General features: G+C 38.4%; 4 protein-coding genes and 1 long non-coding RNA gene across 16 annotated transcripts; 4 read left to right on the top strand and 1 right to left on the bottom strand.

Moving 5' to 3' along the window:
- The first annotated feature begins 237 nt into the window (after positions 1-237).
- LOC124183828 (ER membrane protein complex subunit 6) lies at positions 238-1,877 on the top strand. Of its 3 annotated transcripts, none has more exons than XM_046572891.1 (5): positions 239-429; positions 672-832; positions 946-1,038; positions 1,453-1,496; positions 1,576-1,877. In XM_046572891.1, exons 1-5 carry the CDS (start codon positions 390-392, stop codon positions 1,604-1,606), a joined length of 369 nt encoding a protein of 122 aa, XP_046428847.1. In that variant the 5' UTR covers positions 239-389; the 3' UTR covers positions 1,607-1,877. The 3 variants fall into 3 exon arrangements, with proteins under 3 accessions (XP_046428846.1, XP_046428847.1, XP_046428849.1); XM_046572893.1 differs by having other exon boundaries at positions 246-429; positions 1,477-1,496; XM_046572890.1 differs by lacking the exon at positions 1,453-1,496 and having other exon boundaries at positions 238-429.
- LOC124183811 (excitatory amino acid transporter-like) lies at positions 1,668-5,984 on the bottom strand. Of its 2 annotated transcripts, XM_046572854.1 has the most exons (10): positions 5,853-5,984; positions 5,422-5,507; positions 5,141-5,276; positions 4,821-5,019; positions 4,431-4,644; positions 4,067-4,357; positions 3,753-3,986; positions 3,483-3,677; positions 3,268-3,402; positions 1,668-2,195 (listed from the first exon to the last, which is right to left on the bottom strand). In XM_046572854.1, exons 2-10 carry the CDS (start codon positions 5,484-5,486, stop codon positions 1,988-1,990), a joined length of 1,677 nt encoding a protein of 558 aa, XP_046428810.1. In that variant the 5' UTR covers positions 5,487-5,507; positions 5,853-5,984; the 3' UTR covers positions 1,668-1,987. The 2 variants fall into 2 exon arrangements, 1 of the variants encoding a protein (XP_046428810.1); XR_006871053.1 differs by lacking the exon at positions 5,853-5,984 and having other exon boundaries at positions 2,112-2,284; positions 3,197-3,402; positions 5,422-5,549.
- LOC124183829 lies at positions 4,554-6,422 on the top strand. 2 transcript variants are annotated; one of them, XR_006871063.1, is made up of 5 exons: positions 4,554-4,677; positions 4,824-4,978; positions 5,117-5,302; positions 5,480-6,211; positions 6,286-6,422. It is a non-coding gene; the product is annotated as an uncharacterized LOC124183829 (long non-coding RNA). The 2 variants fall into 2 exon arrangements; XR_006871062.1 differs by lacking the exon at positions 6,286-6,422 and having other exon boundaries at positions 4,824-5,040; positions 5,480-5,836.
- Positions 6,423-7,231: 809 nt separating this feature from the next.
- Positions 7,232-13,195, top strand: LOC124183808 (transforming growth factor-beta-induced protein ig-h3). 5 transcript variants are annotated; one of them, XM_046572831.1, is made up of 13 exons: positions 7,354-7,767; positions 9,253-9,351; positions 10,017-10,081; positions 10,154-10,299; positions 10,450-10,629; positions 10,711-11,014; positions 11,116-11,325; positions 11,409-11,546; positions 11,694-11,809; positions 11,923-12,113; positions 12,203-12,383; positions 12,542-12,664; positions 12,768-13,195. In XM_046572831.1, the coding sequence occupies exons 1-13, from the start codon at positions 7,676-7,678 to the stop codon at positions 12,978-12,980; spliced, it is 2,058 nt and encodes a 685-aa protein (XP_046428787.1). In that variant the 5' UTR covers positions 7,354-7,675; the 3' UTR covers positions 12,981-13,195. The 5 variants fall into 5 exon arrangements, with proteins under 5 accessions (XP_046428789.1, XP_046428787.1, XP_046428786.1 ...); XM_046572830.1 differs by having other exon boundaries at positions 7,356-7,767; positions 11,691-11,809; XM_046572835.1 differs by lacking the exon at positions 7,354-7,767 and adding an exon at positions 8,793-8,952 and having other exon boundaries at positions 11,691-11,809.
- Positions 13,196-13,776: 581 nt separating this feature from the next.
- On the top strand, positions 13,777-23,125 carry LOC124183697 (TAR DNA-binding protein 43-like). 4 transcript variants are annotated; one of them, XM_046572532.1, is made up of 6 exons: positions 13,777-13,941; positions 14,002-14,249; positions 14,528-14,697; positions 16,736-16,876; positions 18,748-19,790; positions 20,933-21,075. In XM_046572532.1, exons 2-6 carry the CDS (start codon positions 14,012-14,014, stop codon positions 20,940-20,942), a joined length of 1,602 nt encoding a protein of 533 aa, XP_046428488.1. In that variant the 5' UTR covers positions 13,777-13,941; positions 14,002-14,011; the 3' UTR covers positions 20,943-21,075. The 4 variants fall into 4 exon arrangements, with proteins under 4 accessions (XP_046428488.1, XP_046428487.1, XP_046428489.1 ...); XM_046572531.1 differs by having other exon boundaries at positions 13,779-14,249; XM_046572535.1 differs by lacking the exons at positions 13,777-13,941; positions 14,002-14,249 and adding an exon at positions 15,266-15,503 and having other exon boundaries at positions 14,562-14,697.
- The last annotated feature ends 698 nt before the right edge of the window (positions 23,126-23,823 follow it).

Below are 23,823 nucleotides of genomic sequence, written 5' to 3'. Positions count from 1 at the left end.
TGGTTCTGATAGAGTAAAACCACGGTCTTACAGTCAGTCTGGGCACTCCGGCTGTAAAACGGTGCTCGAAAATGAAGCCGATATTGTGAATTTTCGCCGCTAGCGCTAGTGAAGGAGAGGACTACTTAGTACGCATACACCGGCCTCGGAGATTGCAGCGCTCCGTTCTTTGGTGCACAAATTGAGAAACACAGGCTCAAGACGGTCACGCTGCGTTATATGGGAAGGGGCTTGGAGTACCCAGACTTGCTATAAGACCGCGAGTGAAACATTAAAGGAGACGCGTGCGTGTGTGTGGTGTTACGTGTGCATGCCTGTGTGTTGGGGTTAAGCGTCGGAGTGAATTGTAAATTTTTTCTTTTCAAACCGCAATTTGAGGAAGCCTTATCATGTCTACGAAAGTAAGAACAAAGCAAGAAAAAACCGGCGGTAAGTGTTCCACGTCCTTACACTGAACAATCAGACCATTGAAAAGCGAGGACTAACGAAATGCATAGATTATGTATGTAGGTTATGTTTGTTTTTTGCCACATACTGTTTCATGTCATGATCTGTCATAGCGGAACTTATGTGACAACTTGATACAATTTGTTCAAATCGTTACATTATGTTCGACATATTTTGCAATAATACTGTCACGTGATAGTTACTGTGACAAATCTTTATTTCAGAGGTGGTCGCTTACAGTGAGGGAGCGGTTAGAAATAATTCAGCTGTTGTCGAATACTGCAGGATATCCATGGCTGCATTATCTGGAAGTACGGCTGGACTCTTGGGTCTGACTGGACTCTATGGTTTTGGATTTTATATATTTGCTGTAGTCGGGTTATGGGTAAGATACAGTCGCTCTTATTGAATCCCTTTGAACCTTGTACTCGCCGCTGTATTTACAATGTATTCATAAATCTCTTTTAACACCGTGTGTTTTTACGTTTATTTTCACAGGCGCTGCTTATGATGAAAACTGGTGGGCAATGGAAAAAGTATTTCATAAGTAGACAAAGTTTGCTAACAAATGGATTTTTTGGTGGGCTATTTGTATCCTTTACACTATGTGACTCACAGAGCTGGTCGCAAGTCGTATTTACTTGCATTCCATATTTTTTTTTTATTTCAAAGTTTTAGGTATTCTTTGAAATTTCATTTAAATTATGCACTGTATAATTCAATGAGTGAGTGGGATGAATCTCATGTTACTTCAGATAATTGTAAAAACTGTACGTGTTTGTAAATTTTCTTCATTTTATTCCATACTTTGCAGCTCATGAATTTGATAGAAATTTAGAGTATAGTATAACAATCGGCCTATTAAGATAAAGACTATCCAATTTTCTCATATTATCGGAGAGAATCTTTCTGAGAGTCGTCACTTGCTGCTAGCCCTGATATTATAAATTTTCATAATTTGATGTCAATACCATCAATCAATTGTAATTAGTTTCCTTAATATAGCTGGTTCAACTGTTGCTGTTACAGACGTACGTGTTGTTCTGGACGTATCCTTTTAAGTTAAATCATTCCAGTATCTCATACGAGTATTAAATTGGTAATACGATTCTTAACTACATAATGTAGATTCCTTTTCGGCATGGTGCATGTCTACTGAGGGGAGGGAATACTCAGTATTTGAAACTTGCTGAAATTCACAACTGTGCAACAAATTGCAATTATTATTTATAATAAGTGTAATTTTTTATTGTAAATGTTTTCACATTTAAATGTATTTACACCGTTACTCTTCACCTACTTAGTACTGGTGTCGCTTACACCTGAGTATCAAGTATACGACGAACTTAATATTAACACAATTAGAAATTCTTGATGCTCATGTGAATTTTGTACAGGGTGCATGCAATAAACCAAAGTACTATGCGAAATCTTTGATTTTGGAAGATAATTAATTAGGGAAGTTAAAGATCTCGTTATCTGTTTCTATAATACTATATACTTGAAAGAGAATTTTATCGCTAATGTAATATTGATTAATTTACATATGGATCTCCACACTTCCTGCAGAATCGAGGAGTAAACCTTTGGAGGAAAAAATTTCTTCGGTTCCCGGAGCAATTCCAGTTTCAAGGTTGTCCAATTTTCTCTCCACATCCATTTTCTCCAGTTCCGTCTTACTGAGATGGTAAACGATTCCTGCACCATAACCATCACCCAGGACATTGATGGATGTCCTTATTCGATCCCTTTAATTGCAATAACAGAGAGTGATATGAATATTGCTTTGAACCCTGTTATATCACAGGGTGGCCACCCGTCTGGAAAACCGGGAAATGTCAGAGAATTTTTTGGTTGATCAGGGACTTTTTATAGAACTCACGGATTTCAAAAGCTTTGTCCATAAAATTGAGATGCTATCACCGCATCGCCACAATTTTTCTACTCTTCTTATTGACGATTATAAGCTTAGTTGTTGATTGTCACATGAATTCAATAGTACGAGCAGACATCGGTTTGATTTATCTATGGCCGTCATTACCTGTGGAGACGCAAGTTCACCGACGCCTAATAGTCTAGAAAAAACGAAGCCTCAGGTTTTTGGCAATAACACAAAAAGTAAAAGCGCTAGCGAAAATTTTAAAAAGATTCTTAAAGAGGAGGAAATTTCCAATAAAAAAGTACAAGCACCTGGGATTCCATCTTCAGTATTAGTAATTTTAATTTAACGCTGAACATAGGGCTCTGCGCAACTGTTACGGCATAGACGCGCCGCGTCTAGAGAGTACACCGCATAAAATAATTGTTTTGCTGTATTAAATATCAATTTAAAAATTTTGATAAATTGTGGTGTATTCTTAACGCTTAAAAGAAAAATGTCCCGTTGGAAAAAAATTTTTAAGTCTATTTTTCAAAAAGTTACACATTCGTTAATTAGTCATAATTCTTCGAACCTCGATTTTCATTGCAAACAGCATAAATGTTCAAATAATAGCTCTAAAAATATGTCGCTTCTTGGAGCCCCTTCTTAAATATATACTTAACAAGACCAAGCAAATGGAAATTTTAATTTTTTGTCAACTTTCAAAAATCATAATGAACGGAATGAACAACTTTTAAAAACTTTTAAACTTTAATATATTTGGCCATACTTTACCTAGGTTAATATAGTTTTTAGTGATTTCTGCACAAATTGTGCATCAAAATGTTAGGGAAAAATAATGATTTTAGTCAGGGAAAACCGAGAAATGTCAGGGAATTCCGTGAGCAGAATTGAGTGGCCACCCTGTATCAGTTTATTTTTCTAGGCTTTGGACTTACAGTATCCAGTCGACGGTAAAAAGCAGAGATACGTCATCGGTTGGTAGCCCGAGGGCTGTAAGGACGAGGAGCATTGTTATCAAGGCAGAACTGGGTATACTCGCAGCACCAACACTTGCTAAAGTTGCCGTTATGCTGGAAATTTTCACAAGATTGGTCACACGTCAGTCAGTGAATAAAAATACACTTATAAATGAATTAAATTTCCAACCTACCTCACTGTGATTATTTCCCCCATACCTAATGGGATGCCATTCATTTGTGCAATGAATATCGCGGCCACAGCTTCGTACAGTGCCGTGCCATCCATGTTGACAGTGGCGCCTACAGATACCACGAACCGAGTGACTCTTGGATCAATTTTGTTGTTTTCCTCCAGACAGCGAAACGTCACAGGCAGTGTTGCTGCGCTGTGAAAACAAAGACCGCAGATAATTATGCAGAATAAGTACAGGCGCAGTGTAAAGTGAGGTCTTATTCTATACCTGGATGCTGTTCCAAGTGCTGTGACCCACGCTTGCATCATACCCCGGAAGAACACAGCTGGATTGGAGCGTGTAAACAACCAAAATATCAGTGGAAGTGTGACTACTGCATGTATTATCAGAGCCACGATAACTGTGGCCATGTAGAGACCGAGCATCTCTGCTGTTGCTGATAAATTCTCTATCGACATGATTTTCCCAGCTATGAGACACGCGATACCGAATGGCGAGTACCTGCCACATCATAATCATTTACACTATTCTTAATTGGTAAATCTACAGTAACTATCAGCAGTTTGATACACCTGTCTCACCACATAACAGCCCCCACTAGTTTCATTGTTATCTCATTGAGGACAACAAAGAAATCTACCATTAGCCGACCCTTAGCTCCCATCTGACCAGCAAGAAGCCCAAATGCAAGGCAGAACATTATCATTCCCATAACGTTAGTACCATCCCTGTACACCAATGTTGGCTTGAATACGCGATTCTTGCCAAAATTCTTTTCTAGATGCGGATCAAAAATCATGGGACTTTCTTCTTTGTAAATTGTCTGCGCTTGTTGGAAGCAAGCTTGTATGAGGTTCTCCGGCACCATATTCCTACATTTTTATATTTAGCAGATGTGGTTACAGATGTTGACTTACATATTGTCAATTTAATGATGTTATTTACCTCAATATATCCAATATAGCATCCAGGGTTGATATTTTAGTCACGACATTAGCCTCTAGCTTTGGAATACTGGTTCTGATGCTGGGATCGCCTGGATTTATTACCAGGACCATTACTATGCCAACAATTGTGGCCAGGAAAGTCGTACCCATGTAATAGGATAGCACTCTAAAACCCATTCGTCCAGAACTCTTGGCATCGAGTTGGGCCATACCTACAGGATAATGATTACCAAGTACCTATGCATGTGTATTCTGTTATCTATTGAGTTGAAAATATTTTAAAAGACTATCTGAGAGCATGATTTGTGCAAGTGAAAATTGTCAAGAGTCGTAGTAAAATTGGTGTTTTGTTTGAAAACGAAAATTATATTTACGATGTATCTGTTACCAGCTATCAGCGACGATACTATCAATGGCAAAATGAACATTTTCAGAAGTCTCATCAAAATCTCTCCTGGAAAACTAACAATCATTATAGACGGCGGTGAAAAATTAGCCAAGCGGCCGAGAAATCCAAATGCAAGGCCGAACAGGATTCCAGCAATGGTAAGGACCAGGAGCATGTTTTTGCTAGTCCATTCCACTACCTGCGTAATTGAAAAAAAGAGGTAAAGAAGCCTCAAACATGCACTGCAAGTTGTCGGACTATCATTGAAATAATAAATTTTTTGCCTCGTCTCATAGATGGTGCAGAATATCAGTACTTACCACTTGCAACCTGTCGAGAGGTCCTCGTCCGGATTCACGTCGATCATTGCCACCACTGTCTGTGTCATCGCAGTAATTATTTTGTAAATCGTCCTCGGTGCTCTTCGTCTGTACTTCGATGTCTCTGATATGGGGTCTAAAACCACGTAATAGTTACACACGGTATGTATATACAATGCATAAAAGTCGTCTTGAAGAAAGAAGAGACTATGCAGAATAGTAAATATACGAATTGATTTCCTGCAATTAGACTGAAGTAAAGATATTTTTGTGTCACTTACACAGTCTTATTTTCTGCGTTATCATTTTTTGGGTCACCGTTGTTCTCTATTTCCACAGATGTCATGACAGCGTAGTTTTAAACCTGCTTTAATTCGATGGTTTAACGAGATTTGGAAATCATTGCTACTAATTCTGTGATGATAAATATTGCTGGGACGAACATTTCGGCTCTTCTTCAATCGGTAAAAACTTATCATAAATTCTGAGCCAAAGAACACAAACTTCAAACTACAGCAGTATAACAATAATCTTTTGAAGTGGCGAACAGTACGCTCAAATGATCGGAGAACAAGAAATAGTCGCTACTGGTTACCCACGCAAGTTGAACCAGTTCTTCCATGAGCTGGATATTAATTTTATTTGCAACGCAAATGGGTTACTCGACACTTTGATTGGCAGTCAAGTACTTTAACTCAAAGGCAAAAAATACCTGGTGGTCGTACAGAACAATCAGGTCTTGGTAATTTGGAATGGTATTAAATTCTTCTCCACTTATGTTCTGCATGCAGAACTGTTACCCAAACTAGAGCACAATCCTTGTTACTAACATCTAGAATTTCTTCGCACTGTTTAAGTTTATCACTGACTGAATAATGCACTCCCCAACCAGGGTCTGATTATAGTAGGAGAAGAGCCGGTGGTTGGACTGGGTGAGGGGAATTCATACACCAGATAAACGACGGGAATCACTGCAGGAAGTCGGTGCTCATCGCGAAGAGTTCCCGGCCACCTGCTATCCCTCTTTTCCCTGCCGGACGAGGTATTCACAGTCTTCACCAAAGCTGCACTGTAATAAGCTTCGGTCTCTCAGGAATTCGTTTTGCGAATATAAATACGCATCGGCTTATCACCTGCCTTTTCAGGAATGGTCTAAAACGACGCATCTTCTGCGGACTCTGGAGGCTTTCGAAATTCTTATTTCTTAGAGACAATATTTTTTTTTAAATAATTTTAGGAGAATCTACATCAGTACGAACCATGATCACAATAGTTATTCATTAGCTATAATATCGCCGTTATTCCATCCTCTTTGTCTCAATTGATGCGACCAAGTGGTCCTTTACATTGGCACGCTTGCAAAGCGTTTCTCTTTATATGTGCTAAACTCGTGGAATTGAAAGATTGCTCTTCAAGCGTCTATAGTTGCTAATGTATGCATATTCGTATCTGTTCTATTGCACTGCACAAGTTGTTAATGATAGGTAAGAGCTGCAGAGTTTTGAAGAAAGACGTCGACTCTTGTGACATAACGTGTATCCTTGAAATTTATGTCCGAATTAAATTTTTTACGAAATAATATAATCATAAGTTCCTATCAAAACAATAATACTTGTTGAAATAAAATAAAATACATAAATTTGTTCAACATTATCAAGTGAAATGTATCGATTGGTACGCGTAATGCGTAAATTTCCGTATCGTACATGTGATTGACTACATTATTGCAAAGCATGTTGCCGCGTTTATTACATAGTGTGTAAATATCCTGTCTAGCTCTATACTTGCGCGAACCGCTTATTGCACATAATTACAGACCCTACATGTGACCCGGTTATTTGTTCTAATTGATGTAGTGTAAAAAAAAAAAATTCCGTGCTCTCCACGTCGCCGGCATAATTTTTCGCCATTTATATTTCTACGCCTGCAGCATAACGTACGCATTGTTTACGCGCCATGCGTATTGCTTATCCGCAGGCGAATTGAGGTCGTACAATTCACGATGCCGGTTAACGAGTTGCCGAATGGTCTTTCTGATATACTAAATTTGTGGGTGATCTCGTTGCGGCAAATTAATAAGGGGAAGAGGCTATGCTTCTCCCCAAGTGCTGGACCACTTGCATACTTTTAGATACAAATTTGTTCCTAGAATTGAATATAACCTGGTATTACTTTTTTGTCATAAAAATGCGACACACTGACCCAACAAGCATAGTCTTAGTTGTACTAATTTCTTGTTGTCACTATCTGGATCTTTCATTATGACTTGACGCGGCATATTCGGCACTCGGACTGATCTCACTATATTTAATCGTTACTCAGCATTCGGTATTTGGTAGAAATATGTCACATGTGTGTTCAGTATCGTAACGGACATCGGACGGATGTACCGAAATCGCAAATTGCGTCTCAGAATTTTTACTTTACAAACAATGTAATATTGCAGGTTGTAGAAATTTCAATTCACTTTCAATTATAATTTGAAACTGATCTTCGAACATTCAAGATCAAGATTTTTTGAATAATCGGCCTAACATGAATGTAATTACATTTTTATTAACGGTTGGCGTGGTTTCTGCCAATCCCAGTATACCCTGGTGGAACATCAAAGCTGCTCAAGAACAAGGGTATGTTCATTTTGTAATTGTAAGCCAAATGCTTTGTTGTTAAATCATTCGCCGATTTAATAACATCCTCGCATATAATTTACAAATAATTCATGAACATGATGCATAGAACTTTTTAAGTAATGATCATTTACCGACAAATACGAACTTGTATTACTAACGCGTTCCCAAATAATTCCTTCAACTCCCACTTGGCAGTTTCATTATTTTTTCTGTCAGAATTTATTTCTTACTTGTAAATGCAAATGCATAAGTCCAGAATATAATTTTGTTTCCTCAAACATCCTGCGTTCTGTATTTTCATTTACTTATAATTGACGTGACGTGTTCCGTGTACGTCACTCGGTGCCGGGCTAATGAACGTTTCAAATTTATTCATTATTTAATACATTGCTAAAACTAATGCGGGCTACTAGGACAAGAGCCGCTATAACAATGGCGTGATGGAATACATGATTGTCAGTAATCGTGACATTATTTATCGTTGAAAGCCTCGAGGGGTCATTTGCCGATTTCAGGTCGTCTTGGTGTACGCCGCATACTTATACGCATAATCGTCAGCGACCGTGTATTTTATTCTAACTCAAATGTGCGGACAATTTTTTTTCACAATTTGGAGGTGATAAAATGCCTGTGAAAACCATGTGAAGAGCGCAAATTCGCTTCTTCTTTCACGAAATCGTACTGAGATGCACTAGCGTATATAACATATACCTTGCATAATTCCTTACTAGCTCTGATTATTTTACTCTTCTAAATTGATTCAACCTTCACCAGCTATCCGTGTATGTATGCTGTAGCAATAATATACAAGCATCGGAGTTGTGGCGACCCATTTTTCGTACACATAATGGTACTGATTTCAGACAGGGATCAAGTCGGAAGAAAATATACATGAGATAAGGTTCTCTCGGTTCATCAAATGCGAACAGATAATGGTTCTGAATCATTTACGTAACGGTGTCAAAATCTTTCGACATATCGAACAAATTGTTGTATACGTGCAAGACTTGGATTACCTTGATTTTTTCTGTTTTGGTTTAAATTTTCGAATTATAGCTAGAAATATTTTCGACATTCATCATTCAGCAGTTTATGTGTTTTCGTCCACACTTATCCCAAAAATTACGATGTACCCTTTGAGAATTTAAATTTTGGCTCAAGTTGGCTTCTCTGAAACGGCAGGTGAGAAAGAAAATTCAATTGCAAAATTTCAAAAATCTGATAAAGCCGTATTAATTTACAAGTGAAACCAATTTTTTCATCCTACCTTTTCTTCAATTTGTATTAAATTGAAATATTGTGCACCGTAAATCATCCGGCATTTACAGGTATCTTTGGATTTATTAGGTAAACGTTACCGTAATTGCTCTTTTTTTTGTTCCCGGCTTGTTCTGTATTAGCTATTATTACATATTTAATGAAACAGTAACTAGCTTAACATGCCCATGAAAATTAATAACTTGTAGATGTTGCAAATTTCAGACCGAACGTTTGCGTCGTGGAACAAGTTCCTGGTACCAATAGGAACTATTATACCGAGTGCAAGTATTGGCGACCAAGAACAATCTGTGGCAATGAAACGTTAGTATACAGCTATACCTGTAACTCGCGTATTTGACTACATGATTAATCACTTAATAATTGAAATAAGTGGCCTAGGCCGAAAGTATTACTAAAAATATTCAAGAAATTATTCGATGCATCGCCCACGTTTGCTATGCTTGCCCACAACAGTTCTGAATCATCAATCTCAGAGAAAAAACGTCAACGCGTTGCGCGTAGATTATACATATGGAAAAGTGTTTGAGTTTTGATGCGTCACATTCAGGAAGTGGTCTAGTATATCGCAATTTTGCAACACTCATAAGTAGCTGTAATATTAAATATTACATTTCTTAAAAAGATTTATTTTGGATAAAGACATTATTTACTATACTTACACCTATAGAGAACTCCCGTTATGTCGTTCTAGATTTTTATAAAACTACTACATTTGTTTTTCGTGAATTAGAGAAGAAGAAATAAAGAGTATGGAACAAATCTTATTTTAATAAATAACATCAGATTTTGAAATTCTCTTATTTGAAAACCACAGTGCAGTCCATTTCATTATTTTAAAGAGAAGTCATCCAATAATGCAGGACCGTATAGTTTTCTTGTAAACTGCCAACACAGACACTTTTGCATAAAATTATAAAAAATTGGCCTGGAATCTTATCGACCTCTTGTTATTATTTTCTTCCCAGGATTATCAAGTACGAGTGTTGTGAGGGATATGAGATGGTGCCAGGCCAATTGGGATGTACAGGAGGTAAAGAAATTCGGTGAAATATCCTCATCTGACACATGAAGAATCACATCTCGTACACGAATATGTTTTCAGTATCGCCATTGACGGATGTCGTGGAAACAGCGAGAAATGCTGGTGCTGGAAAGTTTGCGGATTTTTTAGAAAAAACCGGAGTGGCTACGGAACTTAAACAAGGACTAACGGTGACGCTATTTGCTCCTAGTGATGAAGCTTTCGACGTACGATATTTTGAAACTCATTACTACTATCATAGTCATACTAAACTGTAATCGCATCATCTTAGGTCCCTCTATATCTCATAAGTAAGATTTGCGAACATAACGACAATTATGTTATACAGTAGACAGTACAACTTCGACACTTTCTAGGCTTATGTTAAAACATACGGAGCCATCAAACCGGAGAAAATCACGTCAGAAAAATACAGAAAACTGGCAATGCACCACTTTGTCGATAGAAAACTTTTGTCTGATCAGTGGGGAGCTGATAAATTAATCGACTCGAAATTATCCAGGCACAAAATACGCATCAACAAATATTCAAACGGCGTAAGATCATAGGAGACCTTAATGTAATACGTTTTATGTTAATCTGTGTGTGCACGTATAGGTATGAGATCATTTCTTCAGATGGAGACTGTGAACTGCGAGTTAATTATACGAAAAAATCAGCAAGCTACGAATGGAGTTGTTCATATCATCGACGGTGTTCTTATACCAGATCGATATAAAAATATGGGCATTGTCGAGGCGATTATTGCTGATGGAAGATTCAATGTACTTGCCAAGGCTCTGAATAATACCAACTCCATCGTCGAACGTATTAAAAACAGTGATGTGCCCCATACGTTCTTTGCGCCAAGTGATGAAGCGTTTCAAAAAATACCATGGAGTCGCTGGAGAAAGATTCTTGAGGACAAGGATACTTTGGAAGGTATAAATTGGTATACCATACTTGATTGATATACACGACATACACGCTTCTTGTTATTGCTACTTTATTAACATTTTTGGATTGTTTCCTTGCTGATCCAGCTTTTCTTGCCAATCATGTAATATCCCACGTTGTTTGCCTCTCTGGAGTTATTTCGGAACATCATGCCAAAACCCTTGGCCCACAGAGACTTACTTTGGATTGTACTTCGCGTGGGCGATCGCTTGAAGGCCAAAGGTTGAGGCAGGACTTTTTGCATGGTCTGGATGGACTTGTTTACCTCATCGACGACGTACTTTTGCCCGACAGAGGTGAGTCAAGTGCTATTGTAATTAGCATTCATGTATTCATATAAGATTGATTTACCCACTCGCGGTTTTTCGCTTACCTTCAGCCAAAACTGTCACAGAGTTAGCCAAAGACGAAAAGCTCGGTACTTTTATGCAAGTGGTAAAAAATGCTGGATTAGAGGACGCTTTCGAAAATTTTGACTCTTACACTCTGTTGGCACCCTCTGAAGCGGCGATGTATTGTACGTATACGTGATTTGATTTTCTTTTACACTGCCTTTAAATAAATGTTTAATTTCTGCGTTATAAATTTTTTATTCTTCTACATTATTTTACACCTTACATTTATGCGTACCATCTGAAATCATCCTGAAACTATTTTTCAGCAGCGATACCTGACGCAGAATTGAAGCACATGGGAACAGATCGCGAAAAGGCGAAGGAATTTGTTCTCAATCATGCTGTTTTTGGCAAACATACCACAGATTCTATTTACGATAATCAGGTGAGACTACAGCTGCATTATATATACACACTCGCATTGTTTGTTTGCACTGATCATCCTTGTTATTGCTAGAGCTACTGCTTTGAGATATTTTGTTTTAAAAATATTTAAAGGTGGTGATGAGTCTTGATGAAAAGACACCACTGCGTTTTCAAGTTTATCGCGGTAGCGTGGGTATCGAGGATGCAGTGATAGAAAAGGCAGACAAACAGGGGAGCAATGGAGTTTTGCACGTGATTAATAAAGTTCTTCGAACCAATAATAATTCACTGGACGATGTGTTAAAAACAAATGGAAATTTCAGGTAGTCAACTTATTAAAAAAGAGCACATTTATTTCTTCGCGTATGACTTCTCCAACAATTATACCCATATGATTCTAATAATATTTCAGTATTTGGCTACAAGCAATGGACAAACTTCTAGAAATTCAGCCAGCAGAGTTTCAGGAATTCATACGGCCGTCGGAGTCCACCGTAGCCTACACTTACTTTGTGCCATCAGACAGAGCATTCGAACAGTTGGATCAGGCCAAGCTGGACCGATTGATGAACGATTCCACATATTTAACTAAGGTGAAAATTTCACACGCTGACAATTAATGCATTCAAGTAATATGTGTATACCTGTTGGGGTGTTGTAGTAATCGTAAACGCATTACGCTTTTTTTCATGAAACTTGATGTAAATAATTCTGCCTACATTTTATTCGTATAAATATTTTTTATTTTCAGACTTTAAAGAATCACGTTGTGAATAATATGATGGTTTCGGGAGGATTCCAACGAAATCTTCGGTATGCCGTTAAGACAGAGCAGAGCACAGTTGACATAGTAAAAAAAAACGACACAATAATGGTTAGCTGCAACTATTATTCAAAATTCATCGGTCATATTACAAAACGGGTTAATTATCTATATATTTTCAAGATTCCGTAAACTAAAGTTAATTTAATTCCAGGTTAATGATGCCAGAATTATTAGGTGCGATATATTGAGTCGAAACGGAGTTGCACACGAGATAAACAAGGTCCTGCTACCCGAAAATAGTCCGCACTCTCGCCGATACTTGCGAAGAAATCGTGGGTCACGACGCGCGGATAGGACACGACTATTATCCTCGCGTTCCGATACTCTACGTAGTCGTGATATTATAACTAACGAACAACAATGAAAACCTATATTTTTACAAGAAATATTATCTATGTATGGGCATGAATTATGCAACAAAAAAATAAGAATAATTTAGAATAGTTACTAACTTTCTCCTTTCATCTTTGTATTGAAAAAAAAAACATCTATCTGTATCTAATAGTGATGCAATGTGAAAGTTGCACGCGTTGCACGCAAATATTGTACCAATATAACAATGCTATTTTCATATTTAAACATTTGAATTTGAAAATTTCGCGCTCAGTCGAATCTGTCACAGAACTTGTCATTTCGAGTTTGCGCACCATAAGACATTTAATGATCTCGCCCGCAGATAGGCAACTGAAGATACTCTTAGTGATCTACCCGCCTGTAGTCAGGCAATTGGTCTTGAAATTATGTTTCAGTGGCATGGGTTATACATGTATGGAGGAAGCTACCCTCCCCTCCTCCCATCGACCTCGCGAAAAATGCAGCCGAAGTGATGAGAGAGGTGAGAGAGAGAGAGAGAGAGAGATGTTAGGGTTACTCTGTCTCTCTCACTCAGGTGTAGAGCGAGAGAGACAGATTATAACCAACATACGATACATATACTTCTTTCAGCTCGTCCGTTACACTTTCTGTCAGCGTTGCAAATCCTCTGGTGGCAACAGATCGTACTGAAGGTGAAAGTGGACCATACTTTGAAATTTGAGGACATATCGAGCAACTGGACCGTACGTCCGGCGAAATTACTGTACAAATACGGCCCTGACCGTGCGATTGGTGACACTGCTTTCTGTACACACGAAGATTCTTACCTCTATGCTCTTTGCATTTCATAAGGCGCCAGGTGAGGGCGCCAAGAGCGCCCAGAAAGAAACCCGACACGACAACGGACAAAATGGCCACTTCCGGTATCGACTGAACTCTACACAGTCTACACAAGCAGCACCGAAGAAGAGTACGAGAAGGATGAGAATCGAGAAATAGTGTTGCTTGGGGTGTGTGTGTGTATGTTTGTTGTGCTACTTTTTCTTGTGAGTTAGAAAATCGGGTTGTAGATTTGTGAAAATGTCGTCGTACATACAAGTAGCCGAGGACGAGGGTGAGGAGCCGATAGAATTGCCTACGGAGGACGACAGTACGTTGCTTCTGACTACCTTGTCCGCTCAGTTTCCCGGGACTTGCGGCCTCAAGTATCGCAACCCCGAATCTCGGGCTATGCGAGGCGTCAGGCTCGTCGAAGGTCGCTTACACCCCCCCGAAAATGGATGGGGAAAAGCAGTCTATTTTTGCGTTTTTCCAAAAGGTACGTATTCCGTTTCTAATTACGCTTCCACCACCACCACCACCACCCCTCACTCCCCCTCTTCCCGGTCATATCACCCCTAGCCTAGTATGTAAGTTTTGATTATAGAGGCATACCCACGTTTTAATTTGTTCTGAAAAGACAGTCTATCGCAGCTATACTTCTGCCATGCATTTTTCCAGAAATTGAATGGTTGCCTTTTAATTGTACACGTAGGTAGAGTTAGACGGAGTAAAATATTTTCACTGTACGATTGTAAGTCGGATATTGATTTGCAGAAAACAAACGCAAGTCTGACGACAATTTAGAGAATTCAACAGCAAAGACGAAACGAATGGAAACAAAATTACGTTGCACCGATCTAATTGTTCTTGGTCTTCCATGGAAAACGACTGAACAAAACTTGCGCGAATACTTTGAGACGTTTGGCGAGGTCCTGATGGCTCAAGTAAGTTGCAGCAATGATTCTCTTTTTTTTTTTTACCAATTATCCATAGTCAGGTTAGAGTGTAACATAGATTTTATTTCAAGTTTCCATAGTGCATCGCTTTATGCCCTAATAATTGCATGTTGATTCTGTTTGCTCCTATAATTATTCAGCTTCATTTATTAATCAGAGAAAAAATTGCCATGGGACTCGCAATTCATTCTGCTATGATCTTTTAAACCTTAAAATTATTGCACGCATCAAACTTATGGTTTTTAAACCAGCCCTTTCAGTATCATCATAATTAATAATGCTATAATTACCATCACTGTTATTGTTTATATTGATACCATTATTACTAATTTTATTCTTATCCTCACCCATCGCCGTTGTTATTATTATTATCATTGTTATTATATCGGATTACCTTGAGTACCAATATACACTACTGTCGGAAGATGTGAACTTGCTTCCTTGCGCTACATGAATATGTATATATGTTGTATAACATTGAACGCATACAATATTTACAAATTACCGTATTATGTATGCCTCTGCCATAATGTTCTATGTATTTTCACATCCTTAGATATTAGTCTATTCGAACGGTAAGCAACCTTCGACTGACCGTAATCGTATTTAAACTCGAGAGTCTGAAGGGGGTGAGAAAAAAATGGGAACTCGGGTTTAACCGTTCATCTTGGCCTGGGACAACCTTCGATGGATTCTTTGAAAACAAATGGAGTTTGGATAAAGAGCCAAGATACTATAGAGGATGTCCAACAATGTATCCCGCTGCTACCTTCTCGAGAGCTGATAAAGAACCGGTAAACACACACAGAACAGTGATAACAGAGAACCGAGCTCCGAACATGTTGCGAAAGACGGGGGTGACTATGCAAGAATGCACACGAATCATGTTTTGAATGTATATTCAGCGTGTTTGTCGGTTGTCGAGTGTCTGCTGCGGGGGTGCCATGATATATCTGTGATCCTGCTCTGACACTGGATACGCATATGAGTACGAAAATTTACCTTAGCCAAGTTGTGTACAACAAAATGCCCAATTGGATATTTGCTCAGCCAAGAATTTAATCTACTACAGAGCAGCTACATGAACCAAGGATGTGAAGATGGATAGTCGAGAAAATTAAGTGGAAATAGAGCGAAAGAGAGAGAGAGCGAGAGAGAAAGAGGGTGGGGCTGGGTAATAAGCGAAAGATTGAGAGTGAGAGGTAGAGAGGATGCTGGGGATGTTGGATTGTTGGTGGAAAAGAAAATTTTACACTGTTCAAAGAAACGTCGAATAAATAAATGGGAATATAGCCACAATATTTCATTTGTATGGCTGTGAACCAGGGGAAAATGATGGATGCTGTTGCTGTGAGGAGAGAAGGTGCAACACTTTTGTACTCCGGGCAAAATTCTATTACCATTTCAGAGTGCCTATTGATTCTCAACCGCCTTAATATGTGACAAAGATATCCCAAACTTTTGACTTTTAAATATCTACCAAAGATCCTGACACCAATGTTGTCTGTGACATAATTATGGTGTGAAACACTTGAATAATTTCAACTATGCTGCAACTATCCTATTACCATGATTTCTACCGTCAGTGTAGACCATAAACACCCTGTGGTCTACGTACTACAGATGTCCTTATCGATATCAATGTCATTGTTGCTTCAAAACTCTTCAACACATTCCCTGTAAATCGATGTCAGCGATCATTAAAACTGTTTTGTCACGAATGCAAACCTATTTCACTTTCAATATGATTTCAGAGCGTTGCTGAAATTCATTTAGTATTTCAAATCAAATTCCGATGGTAGTGTATGTGGACTTAGATATTATGTATACATTCGTATATGTAATTAACACAGAACGCGTGTAATATGTGTTGGTTGTGCCTGTAACACCCCTGCCACTGTAATAATTTGTTGGCCTACTTACATAAACACCCTAATTTATTATCATGTATAATTCTGATTATTCATTACGATCTCTTTGTAACGTTTAATATCTGATTTTCTTCTTTCAATATTTTCCTCAATAGGTGAAGAAGGACGCGAAATCCGGCCAAAGTAAAGGCTTTGGATTCATCAGATTCGGAAGTTATGAGTCACAGCTACGGTGTCTCGCTCAGCGGCACATGATTGATGGAAGGTGGTGTGACGTTAAAGTCCCAAACAGCAAGGTAAGAACTTTTACTACACATGCAGTCAAGTGTGATTGAATTGATAGGTATATGATGTGGACAGGAATAGATAAATCATTAGATGTTTACATTTTACATTTTCAAAGAATGTGATGTGCGTAAAGAACCCAATTCATTATTGTACTTTCTGCAGAAATGGCAAATGTGAATGGGGAATATTGTGTTTTTGTAGTAATCATTGTCAAAGTATGAATAACGTTCGATTTTCGATTGAATACTCAAGAGTCTTTTGTACAGTTTGATAGTTGCGTGAGTGGCTGGTTCTGCGTGTAGTGGGAGTAAGCGTGACGGTGTGAGAGTTAATCTTATACTAGGATGTAAGTAACACGCAAAGTGATCAGTGAAGTGATATCTAAGACTTGATATTGAGTGCAAAATATTGTTTTCTAACGTGGGTGATTAAGCAAACTAGCATCGAATTATGAATTATTATTTACATCATAGAATTATTCTTGTTCGGGGATTTGGAAGAGGCAGAGGTATGAGAGACCATCCTAAATACTCCCTTTATTTCAAGTAACAATTTGCGCTTTCGTTGTGAGTATAAGCGTTATTTGGTATAACAGTTTTGTAAACAATGGTCAAGTATGTGAAATGTGGCTAATAATGACGATAAAGGACTGCAGTGAGGGCAACGATGAATTATTAGCACAAATAACATTATTAACTACTGTTGTAAAAGAAATTTTATAGTCACTTCTGGTGTCCTCTTCTTCTTACGCAACAGTGAATGTATTATATGGATACGTGTGTAATAGTGAATTGTGAGTGTCTAAATTATTGGATATATGCAAGTATATAAGGATGGTTTGAATCTGACAATGGGCACTTTTCTTGTTTCTCCAGATTTTATTGTTGAAATTGTCTAATGACTAAAAGTAACTGAGTGAAAAAGAATCTTTAGTATTTGTATGATGGAGAACGGTGGTAGTAGTAGATCCAGCAGAGGGCGTCAATATATATTTAGTATATATCATAACAGTACATTTATGTATACCAGTGCGTGCTGTATAAGACGACATTACTATTATATGCTATTTGAAATAATGTTACATTACATGTAATATGTGTTTGAAGTATGACTCAGTATGTGTGTGCAAATATGAATGTTTAATATGCTCGTGATGTCTGTTATTCATTTTAAGCAACTTACGTCGCGCTTACGAATTATATCCTCACTGATCTAAATTCTCAATAAGTGCCAATTACTTGCGCGAGAAACATCAGCATGGCATAACTCATAACAACAGTTTGAAATTATTATTTCCTCATGGTTCGATACAGATTTGCTATCTACGTTGGTCTTTTTCTTCGTAATTATTTAAATTATTTCTTAATACCTATTATGAAAGATAGAGCAGTTCTTGTATGAATACATATCTTTATATATTTATGCATATGTAGTATTTCAGCAAAATCACCTATATATAGTTTTAACTGGTATGGGAATTGAGTATTCAGTATTGCGGCAACTCACGTTTTATTCATTTTGGAATATATAATTCAAACTTCCAGATTTGTTTCTATAACTGAGTTCCGAGTTGACTCTGTACAGTTCATTGATCATTGATTGAACCTCCAAGTTCTCTGCAAATGTTAAAATCTCATTGAAAAATAGCCGATTTTTTTTCGCATTGATTCCAAACGAAATACCCCATCACTCTGCAAATACAGAAGTGTGCGATACTTTCATGCATAGAAATATAAACATATGTGTGGACACTGAATTACATCTGCAGTTGTTGAAATGTATTATCGATAGTCGCATGACTGTAACGTCGCACACAGACTGCAGTTACCCGATGAGAACAGTTGAAGACATTGTCGAGCGGTGGTGTGTCTGGTTACAGAATATTGACGGTATTATGATGGCGCGTCAGTATGATATGAGCAATAACTACCCCGCTGAGTACTATCGTCCGATACCGGTCCACACACCAACGAATCGCCGCATGTCTAATGCCAAGACGTACTCTGCAGCATCGACGGTGACGGGAACTATCTCGATGACAACAAGGAACAACCATCCAACAGGACTAAGCGGGGCTGGACAGGGCAACGGACCCCCGAATCTACCAACCCATTTGCCTATGTCTCTACCTCTACCCACACCTGTACCTCCCTGCACAAACGTCAGATGCGATACAGCATATGACTATCGTCCCACACAATACCCCTCATACCCACCGAATTATCCATGTGATGAAGAAAAATACGATAAGCACTACGAAACAGAGACGAGTTATGACGGTTATGGAAATTACGAAGGTTTCTATGATAAGTCGTATTCGTCTTACGGATCAGCAGGGATGACAATGACTGCTACAGCGAATACAGGGACGCCCCAACAGCAAGCACCTCCGCACAGTTACGACGGTTCAAGTTACGAGTCAAGAGCGACAGGAAATACTCACAATCCATCATCGGCGTCTCATTTACACCATATGCAACATTCGTACCACCAGTCAGGTCCAGATTATCCGAGATATTCTGAGGTTTATTCATCTGGCATTGCAACAAACGATTATATCGATCGGGGAAAGTATCACAATAATAACAGTAATAGTAATAATCATTCGTTCGTTTATGAGAGACCCTCAACTTTCTCCTCTACGTCGTACTTATACCCTTCAAGCGAGACGGCAAGATACAACAACAGCAATGATTCTAATGTAGATGTCAGGTACTCTACAACGGCGGCAACATCTTCATCCTCCTCATCTCCTACGGTAGATGCAAGAGGACACCACTATCCACGACAACACCGTCATTACCATCAGTATCATCACGGGCAGGTGGCGCGTTCAAGGCACACATCTACGTCAGATGAGAGAAACAATTCATCTAGTCGGTACAGATCAATTTCAGATGGCAGTAACAGATTCGAAGGAAGGTACAACATTATTAAAGAGAATTACTATGACCGATACTACAAGCATCGTCCAGCCAGAGATTTTCGTGACACAGATATATCCAAGTACCACAGAGTGGATTAGCAACGTTCACTGTGTCATCACTTTCTGTATGTTGTAATACATACATATATATATATATATACACACACACGTATATATACATACGGTGACTACATACTGACCCTAGTACTGTACAGGTGTATTCGGTAGATTTACGTATAGTTATAGCTGATATAGACATATACACAATATTTCCTCTTTAACAAAGTGCCAAGTGTATAGAAATGCATCATTTTCCAATTACTTTTTTTTCCATTGAATACCTCTTTCCGTTACGAATGTAATGATGCGAGGAGTTAAACTAGTTAGTTAGATAAATCGTCTGTTCTGCAATACACTCTCAAACAAAGGATGATAAAATCGTATCTGCGTGGATTGAATAAAATATACACATGTGTGTTACTAGTAAAATTGTATGAATTATAGATATGTTATAGAAAAGTGCATATTCTGTGCACCAACTCCCCGTAAATTGTTCTCACTATCTCTATATTCTCTCTCTCTCTCTCTCTCTCTCTCTCTCTCTCTCTCTCTCTCTCTCTCTCTCTCTCTCTCTCTCTCTCTCTCTCTCTCTCTCTCTCTCTCTCTCTCTCGCTTTTCGATGCTGACAGTTATCGTTCATTCTACTTTATACTGATAAATTCGATTATGTATTCAATTAGTTTATGGAATGTAAACCCGCGATTACCCATCCACTCTTGAAATACTTAATTTTCGCACTTTGTATGTACTGATTAATGCTTAAAACATAGACTAAATGTCCTTAGCTTAGGGACACAGTTCGTTATTTAATGAACACATTTCATTGATAAACGATTTCATAACTTGATTCAAATGCTACAATTATTCCTTTAGCTGTACTCGTATGCATATTTATATTACGAGCGTCCAAAAAATAAGATTATAATCAGAATCTAATCCGGTTATACTGAGAACGACTTCAAGTGCGCTGTTTCATTTTTGCAAGAGAGATGTTTGATCACCTTACATCATAAATAGATTTAAATAAATATATTGTATACATGTACGTACGTACGACTGATTGTGTGTTTGTGTGTAGGAGGGAATGATCCAACAAGTACCCTGCAAGGTATTCGTGGGACGATGTACAGAGGACCTGACTGCCGACGACCTGCGAGAATATTTCTCCAAATTTGGGGAAGTGACCGACGTTTTCATACCAAAACCTTTCCGCGCCTTTTCTTTTGTCACGTTCCTTGATCCAGAGGTTGCTCAATCTCTTTGTGGCGAGGATCATATCATTAAGGGCGTTTCGGTCCACGTATCAAACGCTGCACCAAAATCGGAGAGCAATAATAGAAATTTCAATAATCAAATGAACTCCAACATGCGTGGCAGAGGAGGAGGCAGTGGTGGTGGCGGTGGCGGCGGCGGCGGAGGAGGAGGGGGGGTAGGAGGAGGTAGTGGTGGTATGCAGACTGGTCCTATCGATGGCAACATGCAGGGAAACTATCAGGGCAACAGATATATGGGTCATTCGGGTAACAACATGGGGCCGAACGGTTGGAGCAATCCAGGTAGTCGCGGGAATCTTGATATGCCGAATCTCCAGGCACTTGGTATAACTGGTCAGAACAACGGCGGGGGTGGAGGTGGCGGCGGAGGTATGTCCAATCCCCTGGCAATGGGTAGTCTCAACCTCTCCGCCCTTCCAATGAATCCAGCCCTCGTTGCTGCTGCCCTGAATCAGGCATCGTGGGGATTGATTGGAAACCTTCAAAATCAGGGAAACGATCAGGGATATTCTAACCAACCAGGACCTCCGGGTCAGCCGCCGTCGGGGAATAATGCCCTTGGTAATACCGGTAACTCGGGTTTTCTCAGCTGGATGAATCAGGGGGGTGGTGGGGGAGGCGGGGCTGGGGGAGCAGGGGGTGGCGGGGGAGGAGGGGGCGATGGTAATGCTGGAAATCCTGGAGCGGGAGGCGGTGGTCCTGGGCCAAATAATCCAAACGCCTCGCAAGGGGCTTGGCAAAACCATCCGGGGCAACGGGATCAAAAGTCAAATACATTTCTCAAGTATGAGTAAAATTATTCTTTATTTTATTTTTCTACCTTTTTTTTCAAATTAGCAACCCGCCTTGCTATAGAGAGAGGGCAAAGACGGTTCCGATCGTGGGCTACCTACCTCCCTTGGATTTCCTAATGCCACCACTATCACCACTGTTGTGCAGATGTAACTTCATGGTTAACGCTGTCAATCTAGATGCGTAAGGGAGCAGCCGAGGGGGGTATAATCACTTTTAGTATATATATAGGGGCGAGGGTATGTAATGAGTGTGTCAGGTAGCGTTCTATATGCATCTATACCTATTTGAAAATGAATTTATCGATAGATCATGACCATGGTTATAGCTTAGATTACAGTATGCTTCTCTGATATGCGTACACATTATATACATACATACGTGCATACAATACAACATCTATCATCTATATATTATATTATCTGTAAAATTTTGACTTCGTCGAGAATCGCTGACAGAGAACTTTATTAAATCTTGATCTCTAGTATCTGCAGGTGTGTGTATACATCGTAAATATACTTGTTTGCTTGGTATTTGCTAAACATACTAAAGTACCTTCATATGTATATAGATTATAAATCTGCAGTTCTACTACAGTATAATTGATAAAAATGTCAAGTTCGAATTTGCAGTAACTAGACGCATGGATATTATATGTCAAGGTATAATATAGTAATGTATGTGGATAATTTGGGTCTAAATCAGTCTACTCTGGTATATACATATATTTAGAAACATCATGCGTAAAGAATAAATACAGTTGAGTGTGATTTTGAGAAAATGATAAGCTATGGATAATATCAAAGAAAATATTATTACATAACACTTAGCATATGGTACAAAATTCTAATATATGACAAACACGGTTGCTCTGATTCATACATATATTGGATGTGTGTACACATATTTATATACTAAGGTGTTTTAAGCAAACACAAAAAATTGATGATCCACCTTCTACCTGTCAACTATGCTGTTTACAGTGTACAATTAAACTTTTCATACTGTAAGGCGCAGTCGAAATTTCAATTGACTGTAACTTTGTTGTTGTAGTTTTTTTTTCCCAATCTAATACCATATATAATACACATTACTGTAAAGGAAATTTTTTTAAACATCGCTACACTTTCTATAAAAACCGAACAAAATCATTTGTTGACGAGAAATTGTTCAGATTTTCGATACATCGTGAGTAGTTGAAGGGGGAAAAAAAAATATATAGTACGGATTATTTTCTTATAAACCCTATTATATTCGTATTTAGATACCTACCTGTACATGTATACATCTGTATAGAAAGGAATCTGATTCTTCGAGTGTTGAATATTTGTTGAGCAAAGTGCTTTTTGATTATAAGCAGAAACGTGTGGAAATAACAATTATAAATTTTAATGTTGAGAATACATAGTGTGAAGTTTGTTTTTATTACAGCACCCGTATGTGTAGTAATAGTAATAATAGTGCATTATTGTATGTATACCTATATGTATGTACATACCTATGTATACGCGTGTATAACTGGCGAGTGTGTTGTACGTTTGGATTTCTGCAAATTGATCATTCGTAATATACATAACTAAACTGCTGTGAAGTAATTACTAATTAACAAACCACATAGATATATTATATACGTATAATAAGCTATCTCACAATATTAGATAGATGATAAAGTAAACAATGTATGTGTTGATATGTATCGCGAATATTTGCATGACCCATCGCGCGTCATGTAAATATTGTGTGTATTTAAACGACACGTGTGCAGCGTGATGGGTGCGTGGCTGAACAGAAGTAATAAATTATATGAAAGTGAAAAACTATAGCCGTGTCCAATTGACACAGATATACGTAGCTCTCACCTGCTCTTCGTACTACGATGTATATTTACATTATACTCGAATCA

This window comes from Neodiprion fabricii, chromosome 5, assembly GCF_021155785.1.
Source record: "Neodiprion fabricii isolate iyNeoFabr1 chromosome 5, iyNeoFabr1.1, whole genome shotgun sequence".
In the NCBI taxonomy this organism is placed as follows: domain Eukaryota; kingdom Metazoa; phylum Arthropoda; class Insecta; order Hymenoptera; family Diprionidae; genus Neodiprion; species Neodiprion fabricii.
This window is presented reverse-complemented; position numbering and strand designations above follow the sequence as displayed.